Below are 16,115 nucleotides of genomic sequence, written 5' to 3' on the forward strand. Positions count from 1 at the left end.
ATGTGCTCCATACATATCCAGTCTTTGGTGATGTTGGCAGGTCACAGACTTCAGAAAGCCATGGCATGCAAAGGGTATGCAACCAAATACAAAACATGACATTATGTCAAATCATGTCAAATATTATGTCGAGGGGAGGGGGGGGGGGTTGCATATAAAAAATGCTGCCATTGCAAAATGTATAAAAAATTTACTTTAATAAAAGCTGTGAATCTGCAGTTTGACCACATGTGAATTACTCAATGTTTTATTTCTTCTATTTGTCATTAATCAGAAAAGGGCTAGGTGTGTCCAATCTGTGTTGTTTATTATACGCAGCATTTATTTCTTCATTTTTATGGGTGCCAATAACTCTGGAGCTGACTGCATAGCTTCCCACAAAAAGTAAAAGTGATGGCCTAACACAGCCAGTCATTTTTATTCATTGATTTTTTACAGGAAAATGCATTAGTTGAATGAGTGCACTTCACCTACTTTAAAGAACACTTGCTTACACGGCCAACGCAGATTATTCATTAGTCTGACACCACAACATGATAAAAAAAAAAAAAAAACAGATATGTTTTAATTAATTTTAAGTATTTTTCCAGTGTAGCCTGGATGTGCATAATTAAAGAGGTTGCGGCCCAATAAAGCTAAAGTGACACGCATGGCACAGCTCACCGTAGAGTCTCCAGTCTGTTACTGGTGCCACAGCAACCCCACACCTGAGCAGGGTGACTGGCGAGAGGAGGAGTAGAGAGGTCAGAAAGCCTCCGTATGCCTGACAGGAAACACACACATCACTGTCAGACCAGAACCTTCCACCTGTTACCTGCCATTACCCCATCACATAGGGTACTGTCAGGTGTCAGCATGGAATGTTAAACTATGGACAAGATTAAATTCAACATTCAACTCAACTTTGACTACAAAACTACAAATAATAAGGATTCGGAAGTAATACCCCTCCCCCCTTACCTTTCCATAAACAGCAATTCTATTCTGATCAACGTAGGGTAGCCTGCCCAGAGACCTAACAGAAATGAATGAGAAGTGAAGCAGTAATTAATTCCATTGAAAGAAAATTACCAGCAACACAGGCCTAAGAACAAATGACTTCCCATGGTACAATGGTATCCAAATAAACCACTAGATCTGGTGCACAGGAACTCATCAGCTGCTAGAAGTTCAGAAATATTTCACACATACAATAACATGCTTTTCAGAGAAGAAAAACTTACAAAAGGATAATGCCTGCATGCCATCTATTAATATATTAATTTTAATATTGAACATTGTGCTGCTAAATATCCACAGCAGCACAAATCTTCATGTTGACGTATGTCCGGGTTGGAGACTTACTTCTGTATTCTAGCATTATGGAACAACAATGAAGACCCGGCTGACAGTCTCTCTTTCTCTCTCAGCCTTTCGTCAGGCGATCATGTTCTTAATAGAGGCAGCACTAGATTAGTTGGAAATGTCCCTTATGTTCCTTGTGGCCTTCCTGAGGCCTCTGCACTGGCTCCTGGCAACTCCCACCCCTGTATCGACTTGCTGCCCCAGCTATCGACTTCAACAGCTAAGGCCCAGGGAGCAATGATCAATAATGGGAGATTTCTTACAGAAATGCTAGCAATGGTGGGGGGTATTACTTATTGAAATTGTGGTGTTTAGTTTCATGTTTCCAAGTGCGTGAAAGGTGATAGCAAATGGGGATGAGGCCAGAAGCACCATTGTTTGCTACAGGTAGGATTTCATTATTTCTATCTCTCTATCCCTCCTGTTCTATCCAATCTTTTCTCAGTCTTACTCTCCCAATCTCATTCTCTGTGTCTTCATTACTTCTGTTTCTAGACTTGGGCTGACCCAGATGAACACAAACAACAGAGCAATCGTTAAGGAAATGTAACTGTAACCAGAAGGTTAAATACTCATATCCTAAGATGGGAGCTTAGTTACATGTGCACCTTTGAGTTTACACGCACATTACCTGACTGAATAAGTATATAATAAGTACAGAAAATAAAAATATATCCAGTACTTTTTGAGATTCCATGAATTTAAGATTCTAAACTGCACTTCTGTTTTGGGGTAAAACAGTATGATGTAAACATGAATATTCCTATTCACAGCATGAATCCTGTCTGAAAGCAGCTGACACAGGAAAATGCTGTATAATAAATTGGACATAGACTGTAAAATATCTAAAAAAGCAGCATGTATCAATATTTAGTTGCTGAGAAACTGCCCCCATTCTTCATTAATCATAACATACTTTTACATATTATTCACTTACTCAGCTGGATATAGATCATTTATTGAAATAAATCAGGTCAATCTAGAAAAAGGAATTTAAACTTCTAAATGTATTCTAAGACAAATTGCAAAACCACGATAGCAGAAATACCCAAAACTTTCTGAGATCCGTGACCCACTTAATGAATAAAAGGCCTGAAATGTGCTCAGGTACGGAAGTTAACCCCTTGGGTTTTCTTTGCATTCATTGATTTTTTCAGGGCACAATTTTCAATCACTATGGTGACAGGATACACTGTTTGAAACCGTTAATGTCACCCCACTTCTCATTGGCCTCCACTGGCTTCCTATTGCCGCACGCATCCGATTCAAGGCCCAAGTGTTGGCATTTCAGGCTGCTAAGGGGACTGCCCCACCTTACATACAATCCTTGATCACTCCCTACTCCCCAGCTAGACCACTCCGGTCTGCCAGCTCTGGTCGCCTTATGGTTCCCTCTCTAATTGCACCTGGCGGTCGAGCTGCACGTTCACGCCTGTTTTCCGTTCTGGTTCCTCAGTGGTGGAATGACTTGCCTACCACTGTCAGGACAGCAGAATCCCTCCTCCTATTTATATAACAGCATTTCATGTGTATTTTCCTAGTTATGGATGTGATGCTTTGACTTGTGGAAGAACCTATGCACTTGTAAGTCGCTTTGGATTAAAAGCGTCTGCCAAATGATTAAAATATAAAAATGTTCAAACTGTTCTGTATACCCTATTTTAAAATGCCATTGCTTTAGCCACAACAGTTCCTTATTTCATAACATGTGGGTAGTAAAACAAGTGTGGGGGGACCTGTCGTTCTCTGCATTTTGGAAATCCACATACTACAAGAAATAAGGTAATGTCAGTGTCCTTTTCACGACAAGTGTCTACAAATGTATAATTATTTCTCATCCTAAAAATTTGTTAACTCCAAACATAGAATGTCCATTGGAGAAACTGTCATAGTTATATCCATTTCGCAGTTGTATACTCCTACAAAAGTAATTGTACATAATAATGATATTATCTATGTTTTTTATAGGCTCTCTCGAACATGATGGGCCCAAGTGCAACCGTGTCTGACCAGTATTTGTAACGTAGTTGCAGAGGAAATGTGTTAACCCCATCCGTGTGAAAGAAAATTCAGTATGACTCCAGCTCATCAAAGAACTGATGACGAGAATGTTATTGAAGTGACGACGAACAAACATTTTAGCTAATGACATTAAATTTCCAACAGTGTATAATTTGTTAAGCTTGCATTTTTTTGCCTGGGTAACAAAACTGTAGCATTTTTAATATGCACACATCTGAAGTCTTGCGCTTCAGCAAAAACAGCTTTTGAGATTGTATGGCTAAAAATATTATTTTGAAATGCCTACGCATTAGAGAGAATTTTCAGTAAGCATGCAGTGGGTAGCACTGCCGCCTCACAGCAAGGAGGTCCTGGGTTCGAATCCCAGTCAGACTGGACCTCTCTGTGTGGAGTTTGCATGTTCTCCCAGTGTTTGAGTGGGTTTCCTCCAGGTACTTTCCTCCAGGTACATGCAGGTTAGGCTGATTGGAGAGTCTAAATTGCCCGTGGGTATGAGTGTGTGAGTGAATGGTGTGCGTGCCCTGCGATGGACTGGCGACCTGTCCAGGGTGTATTCCTGCCTTTCGTCAAATGTATGCTGGGATAGGCTCCAGCCCCCCTGCGACCCTGTTCAGGATAAGCGGGTTAAGATAATGGATGGATGGATGGATGGATGTCTATAAATAAGGAGCCAGCCTGCTTTTGAAATGTCCTTTTTGGAAAACTGCCTAGACATAGATTAGAAAGAACAATGCAGAATGTTCATTTTTGGTGATATTGTCCTCAAATATGAAAGGGGATTTCTCCAGCATTGTGACATGCCTCCAAAATCTTTTCAGAGATTGCACTGTGTTTGAGCTTCTGTAGCTTTGTTTTAGTAATATTTAGAGTAATTCTGGTAAACAAACCCCAAAGAATTACCTTTCAGAGGAGGCCAGGATTATGTCTGTAGGCAAAAGGGTTTAAGCATAGTAACCATTTTAAGTAATTTCTAAGCTCGTGTCAAGAAAAGAGGTGATACTTAAGGGGTTAATGTTTTTAATTAAATTAATCAAATCTGTCTGATGTAAATGAAAGTGGAAAATGTAGTGTCCATGGGAAGATATTTTGGAATAGTTTGAGAACCACACCACACCCTCCCTTCCGGTGACACCTTGGGAGACACAGTCCTAATTTTCACCCGGCTCAGATCGACAGTTAGGTCACTCTTCATTTAACAAGCCGCGATCCGAACCGAGTGACATCTCCTCACTCCTATCGACAAAAATCAATGGTGGAACTCAGAGAGTTCAATCGCTTTGCCACCCCCTGAAATTGACAGTTTAACGGTAACAGATAGGAAAAACCCGCTGAAGCACATTTGGAGGACTTTTAGAGGGAAAGCATCCTTTCGGAGCTCGCTCAATAATAAAGAGGCTGATTTCTCAGGCACTCACTCCACTGCCGCGATCTGGTCCTGCACGTCCACGGTGCCCAGGCGCTGGTGGATGGCCTGGAGAACCCTCTGGCCCTGGAACCCGCTCCCCCTGCCGTCCAGCCGGGCCACGATCACGCTGTCCGAGCTGACCAGAACCGAGTCCCAGTCCAGCTGGAAGCGGTCGTTCACCGACTGGCCTCCGGGGGCGCCGTCACTGTAGGGACACAGTCGTATTCTTTTACAGCGACACACGTCTATCTAACAGTGTCCAGCACATTTGGTTTATTTATACATTATAAAAATGTGTTGTTCAATATGAATCAAGTTGTACATCAGAACTGTTGATCTGACAAATTGTTTTGCATTTTAGGTACCGATACCTACACAATGAGAAGGAGAGGATACTGATTTGCTTCATCAAAATCCACTGGAAAATATATTTCCATGGGGAATACTAAAATTAGAATAAAAAAGAATAACAGACATGTCAAATTCAGAGAAATTACACCTTGAATACATAAGAGATGAACAGTGTCCATCCCTGATTATAACTTATGTCAAATAATCACAGTTTCTGCTTGAAATGATTATTCAGGATGACTTATTATTGAGAACATAAGAGTATAAAAGTCCAGATGTATAATAAGTATGTTCTATTGGTACAAGCGTTCACCCTGTTTATGAAACTATAAAATGCAAAACCACTCTATTTGCATTAGAGCTATGCTGAAGAATATTTGGGGAGGCCTTGGACATAAAATACATTGATTCCTTCTTTATTGTGAAGTTAGTGAGATGTTATAATGGTCTTGACATTTTATTCTAAATCAACATTCTTGCTAGACTTGCCACTCAAAGTGGCACTTGTCATCACTCAGGAAGTGACATAAATAGACTCTTGTGATGTTGGGCTTGCATGTACGCACAACTGAAGGCAGCACAGATTTAGCAAAAAGGCATAATGGTGTCAGATGCTTATTATTCAAGCAATGCTGATTTAAAAAAAGGGAATACTGACATGTTAAACAAAATACACAGCAATTTATCTGAAAAACAGGGACTAATGGTCTATTCAAATAACTGTCAAATAACCATAACCATAATACTGCTCTAACCTGGATCAATGTCATTCACCATAGTGGCCCTATGGGTACAGGCTGGCCTTACAGTCACAAGTTTAAGCCACGGTAACAAACAATGCATTATCTCGTTATCTGTAATGACCCAGATGTGATTCTGTGTATTTATATTACCTGCTGAGTATTCGTGTACACTCTGATGGATGTGTTTGTCACTGCTGCTTTTTCATTGTAAGTCAAGACTTCAACTTCAGGGCCTTTGGTTTTTTTCTTTTATCTTTATTGCCCATTTATCCCTGTTTCCCCACATTCTTCAGACACATTTCCACAAGTCCATTAGCCCTCGCAGAGATCACCACTATCACAGCTGTGGGCTCAACAGTCACAGAGCAGCCAGAGAAAAGCTATCTCTCACTCCCCCCCTCCCTCTCTCTCTCTCTCTCTCTCTCTCCTTCCCTCTCTCGGTGGGGGGGAACAACAGAAATCACCTCCATCACACCTGTGGGCTCAACAGTCACAGAGCAGCCAGAAAAAGCTCTCTCTCTCTCTCCCTCCCACTCTCTTTCTCTTTCTCTCCAGGGAGGGGGGTGATTATAACAGCAGAAAGCATCATCACCATCACCCCTCTTTCAAACATGCTGGGGCTGTTGTCATGGCTCGGTATAGCATAGCTGGGTGAGTGGTGCCTACCATAGTTATTCACATGCAGAATTTGTTTCTCTCTCCTTGGGATTTGTCTGTACTTCAAGGCCTCTCTGAGCCCCCTGTTGTCTTCCAAAGTCAGGTTACCTATTAGATGACAGGGTAGTGGATATATATGTTATGAAAACAGTAAAATAAATAAATAAAAAACCTTCTCAGGGCTTTATAATGAATTGACTTGTTGAAAAAGGCATGCCAGTCGCGTTCCCCAAAACATCAGTTATTCATATATTCGTAGAAGAATATTCTCAGAAAAGTATGCAGCAGTAACACACGAGAAAGCAATCTTTACCACTTTCCTTATTTTAGATCTGTACAATAGATTTTTAATATTAGCCAACACTGGTCAGCAGTTATTTATTTGTCCACACACCTATTTCATGAGTAATGAGTAATAGTGTCACATGCTTTCAGCGTCACTTGCGTTTTATTTATGCACATGGGAATCCTACTTTCGGTTATATACACATCCCCAACACGGAACCAGTCTGTACAGCGGAGTAAATAAACACAGAATAATGAGGCAGTTGACTTAATTCCATGCTTTCAGCATGTGCTGTATTGAGGCTAGACCGATTAAACATTTATCAATGAATTCCGCAGCTACGGTAGCGTATAATTTCCAGGAAGGAAATAATGCCCCGTTTTATTAGATTTATTAGAACTAGCAATTATGGTCCTCCAGAAGGTATCTGTATGTCACAGGGAAGGCTGTGTCAGGATGATGTAATAAAGAATAGAGTCCACATTCACGTGTATTAATTCCATTAATGGGCAAAGACCATATCGCCGCCTAGGGGCTTTTGATGACTTTTTACAGGAGTTACTCAGGCCAACACGTATGCTTTCATTAATTGATCTTTAATTGTTGTGATTTATTATTTAATTATTCATGTTGTACTTACTGCTTAGATCGCTCAGTCTGTGGACTGTTGTTTGTGGAATACCAGGACCTGTAGTAAAGAGATCACACACACAAACATGCACACAAGTTGTATTGAGTATAGTAAGATACTACACCTAGGCTAGATTATATATCCAAAAACTCTGCTTTTGATTCCACCAGCAAAATATTTTACATTTCAGTTGTAACATGAGAAAGTTCATTACACGCACATCATTCAAAATGTTACTCTCAATCCACAGTCAGCCAGCACCACATAACTGCATTTTCCATTTAAAACAGTCAGTGGGACATAGCCTTTATCTGTGCAGAGGAGAGTACCTGCGATCAGGCTATTGTGAAGATGCACAGCTGCACGTATACCTTTGCAGTTCAGCAGAACATGCTGTGTGCTGGGGCTGAAATCTGCGCTATAGTAAGTGCACTGGGGCTGGTGCAGATTACAGGTGAGGCACTCTCGCTGGAACGGGTCCATGGTCGAAACCCTTGGAATGAGAATGGAGAGGGTGAGTCAGGTTTAAAACCAGCATTTAAAAGCGAGCCTTCGGGGTGAGCCTCAGGGGATCGGACCCCAGGCATTTTAAAACGATGAGGGCAAAATCTGCAACAGTAATGCTGAATTTTATTTTCTTTTGTGTTACTTCTCAACCTGCATATACTGTATCGGACAGAGAAAATGGCTTTTCAACGATCCCCTAACAAGTAACATGCAATGTGCTGAGTAACATGCAATGGGATAAGTAACAGGAGAATGCTCAAGGTCATGTCAATCTAGAAGGTCTAGATGGGTGGCAAGCATGCCACCTGCCAAAAATGTCATCCATCTTTGAATAGGATAAATAAATCTTATGAAAGTGATATACAGTAGGTGGCTTATATCTCTTGCTTCTTTATTTAGAGTTCTGTTGCCAAGCTGAATTCTCATCCATTTAATCTCACCAACATTCTCCGTTGAGTGCTTTTCTTATTTTCAATGTGTAACAGTTAGTGCGCTTGGGCATTATTGGCCGACATTATGCCTTAAAAACCAGCAAACAAGCTGGAACAAAAATATAAAATCATGACAAAATGACAAAAATCAATACAGAAAATCAATGCCAGCTTGTCATAAATATAAAAGGTTATTCTTGGGGAAAGAAAAGCTCTAGCTTGTCTTGTTCAGGCAGTGGCCCATTGATCGCTGAACCATCCCTGCCGATGCAGCTTGGCCGAGAACTTGGGCAAAGGGTCAGTCTCTTAACACCAGCATGGAAGAATAAGAATTGCCTTCACAGTAATGGAAGCTAGTTTTCACTAGCTGGCTTGAATGGTCTAATGACCTTTGAACAACCCACTGCACAACCGCCGACTAACCCATTGTTTGGCCAGCATGAACTGAGTTGCCAACAATGGCTTTAAAGGGCACAGTGGGTTCAGCTCTGAAATGGAGAGAAACACAGGGAACGGCTTTGGATGGATGGAAGCATTTATTTTCATTTCAGTATCACTGGGGCCATTGAGTTGATGTGTGCTAGGATGATCTAAACAGAGAGCCCTCCAGCACCCCCCTCGGTTGAATTTATAATACTAAACTTCACTGCTGCTGAATTTCAAACTCATACTTGAATTTAAATGTGCCACTCTCATCATGGGGTGGACAATAATCAGTAAAACGTATCCACGGTTTTCAGCACAAAGCATGAACATGAAATGTAAAATCATATTTATAAAAACATATGTAAGATATGAAAAATGTTGAATAAGGACACACCTGTAGAGTTGTCTCTGACTCAACCCCTCTTCAGTGCTGAGGAAATAACTGGGGACAGAACAATGCAACTATATAACTGCAAGATTATCCACCGTATTACTTTATCCAAACTGTTTGGTGATAATTCAAAAAACTTATGCATCCTTATATGGTGTCACTGGTTTCTGATATACCTGTAAGTATTTCACATAATTCACTACATTTAACAGCTGTAGAAAATTCCACTTGTTTTTCAGTAGTCAACATGAACTTGACTAACTTGCTAAAAAAACGTGTTCTCTATAAAATGCCTGTTCAAATAAAGGTCAATGAAGGATGGTTAAACTTACACCGTGTTTGTACCCTCATCGTATGCCAAGGTTTGGGTCACCTCCCAGTTCCCTGACGTCAGGTGACGGATGCTGACCTCCTCCCGCTTAGCCTGTGGGCAGCAGCACATTACGGCAAACTGTCATTTCTGCATTTTGGCTCAAGAGAACCTCTGGTCTGGATAGGAGAGCCATTGAGGCTGACCAGTCTGAGGTCAGATAAGGTAAACAAGACAGCAAGACATAGAGCAATGTAGCAAGGCTTGTGCGCATCAGGAAGAGCCCTCGATCTGACCTCCACAATGTAATAATAGTGTAATACTGCATCTGGCAGCAGTACTGTGGGACATTACGGCCCATCGACTATATCATCATCAATAACAGCCCCCGACATGCCATAAAAGGAAATGTAAACGGGTCACAGAAATATATCAGGAAATAAATCCACAAACCCATGTCACACCCAAGAGAGAAGGAAATATTAAACAGACATTAAAAAGGAATAAGAATAAAAATGAATGTGCATTGTGGAAATAAAAATAGGTTAAATCGGGTCCTGCTCCGGGAAGCTTCCGCGAGTGATTGATGGATTTCTAGTCAACTTACAGCAAACAGGTCTGCTTTATGTAAGAGCCACAAGGTCAAGTTAATCTCAAACTGTGTTTGCGAAACCGCGGGGGCCACTGCGGTCGATCTTGTGAATTCAGGCCCGATATCTGAGCAGTGCTCTTCGACTTTGCGGGCCACCTCTGAAAACGGCACACAGGGGGGTATGAGGGGAAAGTTAGACTGGTGAAAACAAAGTCAGGGCAGATGAGGACAGGAGGGGGAGGCGGAACGAAGAGGCGTGGACAGGCTCGAGGGCCTCTGGCGGTGACCTGATCGGACAGCACGGCCAGGTGCCGAAAGGATCCCTGTCCCCCGTGCTTCATCGGAAGCGCCAGGAAGAACCTGCCCCCGTCCTCGGAAAACACCGGCTCCTCCTCCTGGAAGTCAAATGAAGGAAGCTGGAACGTTTCATGCAATAACGGAGAGAACATCCGACGGATTGTAGGCCATTTTTACGGCTCTGCGGGTAATTTATTTATTTATTTTAAATGGCATTCTCTTTTTTTTTTCATTTCAATAGACATAATTCTTAAGAGTTTCTCTTTTCTAAAACACACATACATGTATACACACAGAGAAGCAGGCACGAACAGACCCATACACGCATACACACACACACCCACACACACACACACACACACACACACACACAGCGATCTCCATAATTCTTTGTCATGTTACTGTCATAAAATTTTCTAATAAAAGCATGACAGTTTTATGTAATTTGACATAACCTGACATCATCTCTTATGCCATCTAGTGACAGCTGTTATGTCATGTGTATAATAGTATTTTGTCAGCCTTATGGCAAGGGGTTGAAGTTAAGTGTTAGCACCAAAGGTCTGCCTAGTTAAATAAAACCATTGAAATGGTGTGGAACATCATGCAGAAGAAAGAGGTCTGTTGAGCTCTGTAATTGTAAAGGGCTACAGTGGATGACCAAATAATTATCACCATAATGATAATTGCATGCAAACAATATGTGACAAATGACTAAACATGATTACTTTTTTACATAATATTAATACCCAGCATAAAAAGTTCTGTCATTCCTACATGGTGAAACCAAAATTTATAAACATACCCAATTTAAAAGGCAAACCAATGCAGTCATGTGATGTGGCATAATAAGTACCCACAGTAAGATATTACAGTGTATTTACCTGCCTGTCAAGCCAGGTATCTGATGTCATCACATGTTTCTGAGGAAGACAAAGGAAGCAGACATCAGGAACTAATAAGACGACTCAAAACACAAACCTGTCAACAGTAAAACGCTTGATAATACTGCAGGGTAGGTGCATCTTCTCTGTCGACTCTCGAACAGTTTACGTTATTGCAGCAATTAAACTGGACCTAATTTGGAATCAATGATGACTTTTCAATCAATCAATTCAATCAATTTGGCCTTTCATTATGTGTGAAGTCAATGTGGTCATTGGGTGTGAATACCATGCGGCATCTGCACATCTTTAGGACATGGAAAGGCAGTGCATTCAACTAGTGCACTTTGGCTTGACTTCTGAATTTAAGTTAAAAAACAATGGTATAATTGTTAAGCCGAATACTGCATGCATGATTTTATTGTTACAGTAATGACCACCCTACAAATATAATTCTGTGTACAGTACAAAACTTGAACAATAAGGGTGAAACTTCCTTCAGTCCTGCTTGCCTGCAATTCCAGCGTATCAGGAGCGTGTTTGAGCACCGTATGCATACAGCGTAGTTGCCGGTCAACCTACCTTGACACAGTCTCCCCTGGACACGTCACACAAGGTTAGAACGGAGGTGTTCTGAGCGCGGTTCAACCATCGTACTGCAAGCGTCTGGCTGGTGGCCCACTTCACCATGGCGATGTAATACTCACTGGAGAGGAGGATTTTTTATTTTAATTTTTTATTTATTTCCATGATGATGGTAATGAACTGATCATCCAAGAGCACTGCGCAAGATTAAATTTAGATTCAGTTTTTCTTCAATTAGATTGGAAGAGGGGGAATAATTATCCATGTCTTCATCATTTTCACCATAATCCTCTTCGTTGACATTGTCATTAACTTGACTGTCATAATGATCATAGTTATTTTAAATGTGTTGCATTTCACACTTTTGACTTCAGCAATACAGCACATTTTCTATTACTGTTAACTATATTTAAGAAGCTTACGTCACATAGCAGACGGAAAGTATTTATTCATCCTGAAATGTAATAACTTGCATGTACCTTTTCTCAAAGCTGCTTGGAGCTAGCAGTTCAGTTGTTTGCGACGCTCCATCTAAATTAACCACATAGAGCTTGACTGTAGGGTTAATCTGTCCAGCCTGTAATGCAGGGAATACACTTTATATACTGCAAATCAGACCCGTGACCTTTTTCTACAGAATATTTCAAACACTGGTCAGACAGACAGGTCAAAGCAACACAGCACACAAACACAATCATTAATTCCCAGAAAATACATTTACAGTTATGCTGTCAAATATATGTCTAAGCATTTTGGTAATATAAGGAAAAAAGGTGTATTGGTTTGGTGTGATTTTTAAAATGTATTTTCCCCATTTTTTGCACCCTATCTAATCCAATTACCCATGTTAACTGGGGATACACTGCCTATGACCCCATTCCCCCCGACAGCCCGGTTAAGATCTTGCGATCCTGGAGGCTGACATCATCTCAGACCCCGGGACCGTGACCATGACTGTATGCGGTGATCATACTAGCCCCTGCAGAGTCCTCCCACCACCCACAGAGCGGCTCACCAATTACGCCGGCCAAACTCGGCTTTGGCAGGACTGATAATCGAACCCTGGTCTTTGGTGTGCGACTGCAACAAACTGACGCCTGCATCAAGGACCGTTACTTTAGCTGTGCGCCACCACAGCTCACTGCTGGGTGCTAATTTTTCAAAGAATAAATTGTAAACATTTGATGCTTAAGAGAAAGAGAAGAACATTAATTTGAGTCTCTTCATTTTCTGGTGAAATAAAGACCTTATATTTCAATATGTATCGTAGGGAAAAGGTTTTGTAGTTTTTAATTTAAACTTAAACTCTTAATGCTTCCCAGTGCCTTGAAAGGGATTTGTGAGAAGGGATGAGTACTGCGTTCCTCACTCAAAGCTGTGTTTACAGCACTCCACAACATAGGCCTTACAAACATGCCTTTCTGTTGTCAGGCTCGATGCAAAAGCAATGCGACACAATCTTTAGCTTCAAGTTCAGAAGGCCTCAGTATTTTCTGAAATGACAGCCTCAGTGACGATAATGGAGGGACCAACGAACAAAAGCAAAATGAGAACACGGCTCAAGGGTGCCATAGAGAGTGTTCTTAAGCCCTGAACCCAGTCTGCCATTGATTAAACATGATGAGGTTGAATCTTATTAATTCACGACCAATTGTAACTGGCCCATTTGCAAGAGGCTGGGAAGCATGAAATAAAAATAAATGAAGAAATAATATAGATAGAGCTTTGGTTTGTGGACAAAATGGCTGGCTTCTAAGGACATCTTACCCCAGAATGTATTTACTACTGGAACATTTCTGCACAACACTGCAGTCTCTGACCAGCGATAATGCATTGTATTTCGTTTATTATCTACTGACGAATAGAGGACCCAGTGAGCATCTAGCATACTTTCATTCCAACTGCAATAGACTGAACCATTAATGTAAACATTCTTTCTATTGCTTTATGGTGATTATATTTTCAATTTTGGTTTGATGCTGTTCATTCAATATGCAGCGTAAGTACTGAAATTGTACAGTGTATTACTCAATAACACACACACACACAGACACACTGAAAGATAAAAAGGTAGATAAAGTAAAGGGGGATTAAGTGATTGAGTTCTTCTGCTCTCAGTACCCCTGAAACGCTCCCACAACCTCCCATTGACAGTGTCTCATTTTCAGAGCTGAGTTATACTTTTGATAAGGCTTTAATAAAAGTCCTATCGTTCTGCCCCATGCTTTATTTCAGACCCTCAGGGCTGGGCCAAACAGTGTTTTAACTGCAGCCTTTAAAACTATTTACCCGCAAAAGGCCCTCTTTTAATCCTGAGCATGGGACACTGAGCAGGAGATATTTACTCCCACTCCCTTTTCCAATTTCCAGAACTTTGAACACACTAATTGTTTTTTAACAATTAAATAAAAATAAAAAGGAAAAATTTCATTTGTTATTATTAAATATTAATTTCAGGTCTGAGACTGGATGTAGTTGTGGGTGGGGAGGAAGCAGGCTGTATAAGGAGGAGAGAGCCTGCATTCTGGATTCCACCCAACAACACATTGCATTACATTACATATACCTTTGGTTTGCACAAGGGCATCACTGTGTTGAATTTGTATGCATCTTGGGTAATTCATTTCAGTAATTTAATTTAATTTGCATTGCATTACGCAGTAGCATTTGTCCTAAAAATAAATAATACATGTTTTCGTTCTTATCTACTTATTTTCTCATTCTCAAAAAAGTATCATGAAAATAATGCATATGTTTATATAAATGTTTCATCTTAATCCAGTAGTTTAACAGAGGATCTTCTCAAATGCGCGCTTACCTTAGGGTAGGGGTACTGCTGTCCTCGGGGGTATAGGGTTCCAGTGAAGCAGGGAAGCAGCATTTGGGGCACCAGTGTGTCGTCGATGGACAGATAGGCCAGTTTGTCCCCATCTGGGGCCCACCAGTGTGCAACATGGGAGTGGAACAGCTCCTCTGTGGGTATATGTGTGCATATTACGCAAGAACACAGTATCCATACATTTCACACAGGGACACACACACACACACTTCACACAGGGACACACATACACGTCACACAGGGACACACACACACATACACACACACACACACTTCACACAGGGACACACACAACACTTCACCCAGGGACACACACACACTTTGCACAGGGACACACACACACTTCACACAGGGACACACACACACTTCACACAGGGACACACAACACTTCACACAGGGACACACACACACACTTCACACAGGGACACACACACACTTCACACAGGGACACACACACACTTCACACAGGGACACACACACACTTCACACAGGGACACACATATCCTTCACACAGGCACGCACACACACACACTTCGCCCAGGCACACACACACACTTCACACATGCGCACACACACACACTTCACCCAGGCACACACACACATTTCATACAGGGACACACACACACAATTCACCCAGGCACACACACACTTCACACAGGAGCACACACACACACTTCACACAGGGACACACATATCCTTCACACAGGCGCACACACACACACTTCACCCAAGCACACACACACACTTCACACAGGGACACACACACACTTCACACAGGAGCACACACACACACTTCACACAGGGACACACATATCCTTCACACAGGCGCACACACACACACTTCACCCAGGCACACACACACACTTCACACAGGGACACACACACACACACTTCACCCAGGCACACACACACACTTCACACAGGGACACACATATCCTTCACACAGGCGCACACACACACACTTCACCCAGGCACACACACACACTTCACACAGAGACACACACACACTTCACCCAGGCCCACACACACACTTCACCCAGGCCCACACACACACTTCACACAGGGACACACATATCCTTCACCCAGGGGGTTATTAAACCTATCTAATCACAGCAGTGGCTTATGTGACAACTAATGTCGATAACCAACATGAGAAAAATAGATTTGCAGGTTGGCGATTGCTTTTCTTTAAAATCCATCCAACTTTGCTCAGCTACCTTTTGCTATACTCCCTGTAAAGAAAATAGGCTACCAATAATAGCCTACCAGATAATGTAATAAAGAGTCAAAGTCGTCTGCATTCTCTACATGTTTGACATGTTGGGAGAATACTGTAATTAAAAAAAAAAGTGAGCAAATTTGAAGTGGATATGCTTGTCATATTGATGGTATTTAATAGACCTAGCCTTTGCAT

The 16,115-nt window shown here is 41.5% G+C and overlaps 1 protein-coding gene across 1 annotated transcript in view; it reads right to left on the reverse strand.

Annotated features, from left to right (window-relative positions):
* Positions 1-16,115, reverse strand: part of LOC133116891 (inactive dipeptidyl peptidase 10-like) — a 64,076-nt gene that overhangs the window by 3,612 nt on the left and 44,349 nt on the right. Inside the window, exons 10-23 of the mRNA XM_061226897.1 lie at positions 14,681-14,835; positions 12,342-12,439; positions 11,860-11,983; positions 11,278-11,316; positions 10,384-10,491; positions 9,527-9,618; positions 9,198-9,245; positions 7,811-7,932; positions 7,449-7,496; positions 6,532-6,630; positions 5,147-5,216; positions 4,782-4,976; positions 961-1,015; positions 664-763 (exon numbers count right to left, since the gene is read on the reverse strand). Of these exons, the coding sequence (XP_061082881.1) occupies positions 664-763; positions 961-1,015; positions 4,782-4,976; positions 5,147-5,216; positions 6,532-6,630; positions 7,449-7,496; positions 7,811-7,932; positions 9,198-9,245; positions 9,527-9,618; positions 10,384-10,491; positions 11,278-11,316; positions 11,860-11,983; positions 12,342-12,439; positions 14,681-14,835 (1,353 nt within the window). The remainder of the gene's footprint in view (positions 1-663; positions 764-960; positions 1,016-4,781; positions 4,977-5,146; positions 5,217-6,531; positions 6,631-7,448; positions 7,497-7,810; positions 7,933-9,197; positions 9,246-9,526; positions 9,619-10,383; positions 10,492-11,277; positions 11,317-11,859; positions 11,984-12,341; positions 12,440-14,680; positions 14,836-16,115) is intronic.

The sequence above is a fragment of the Conger conger genome, chromosome 17 (assembly GCF_963514075.1).
Source record: "Conger conger chromosome 17, fConCon1.1, whole genome shotgun sequence".
In the NCBI taxonomy this organism is placed as follows: domain Eukaryota; kingdom Metazoa; phylum Chordata; class Actinopteri; order Anguilliformes; family Congridae; genus Conger; species Conger conger.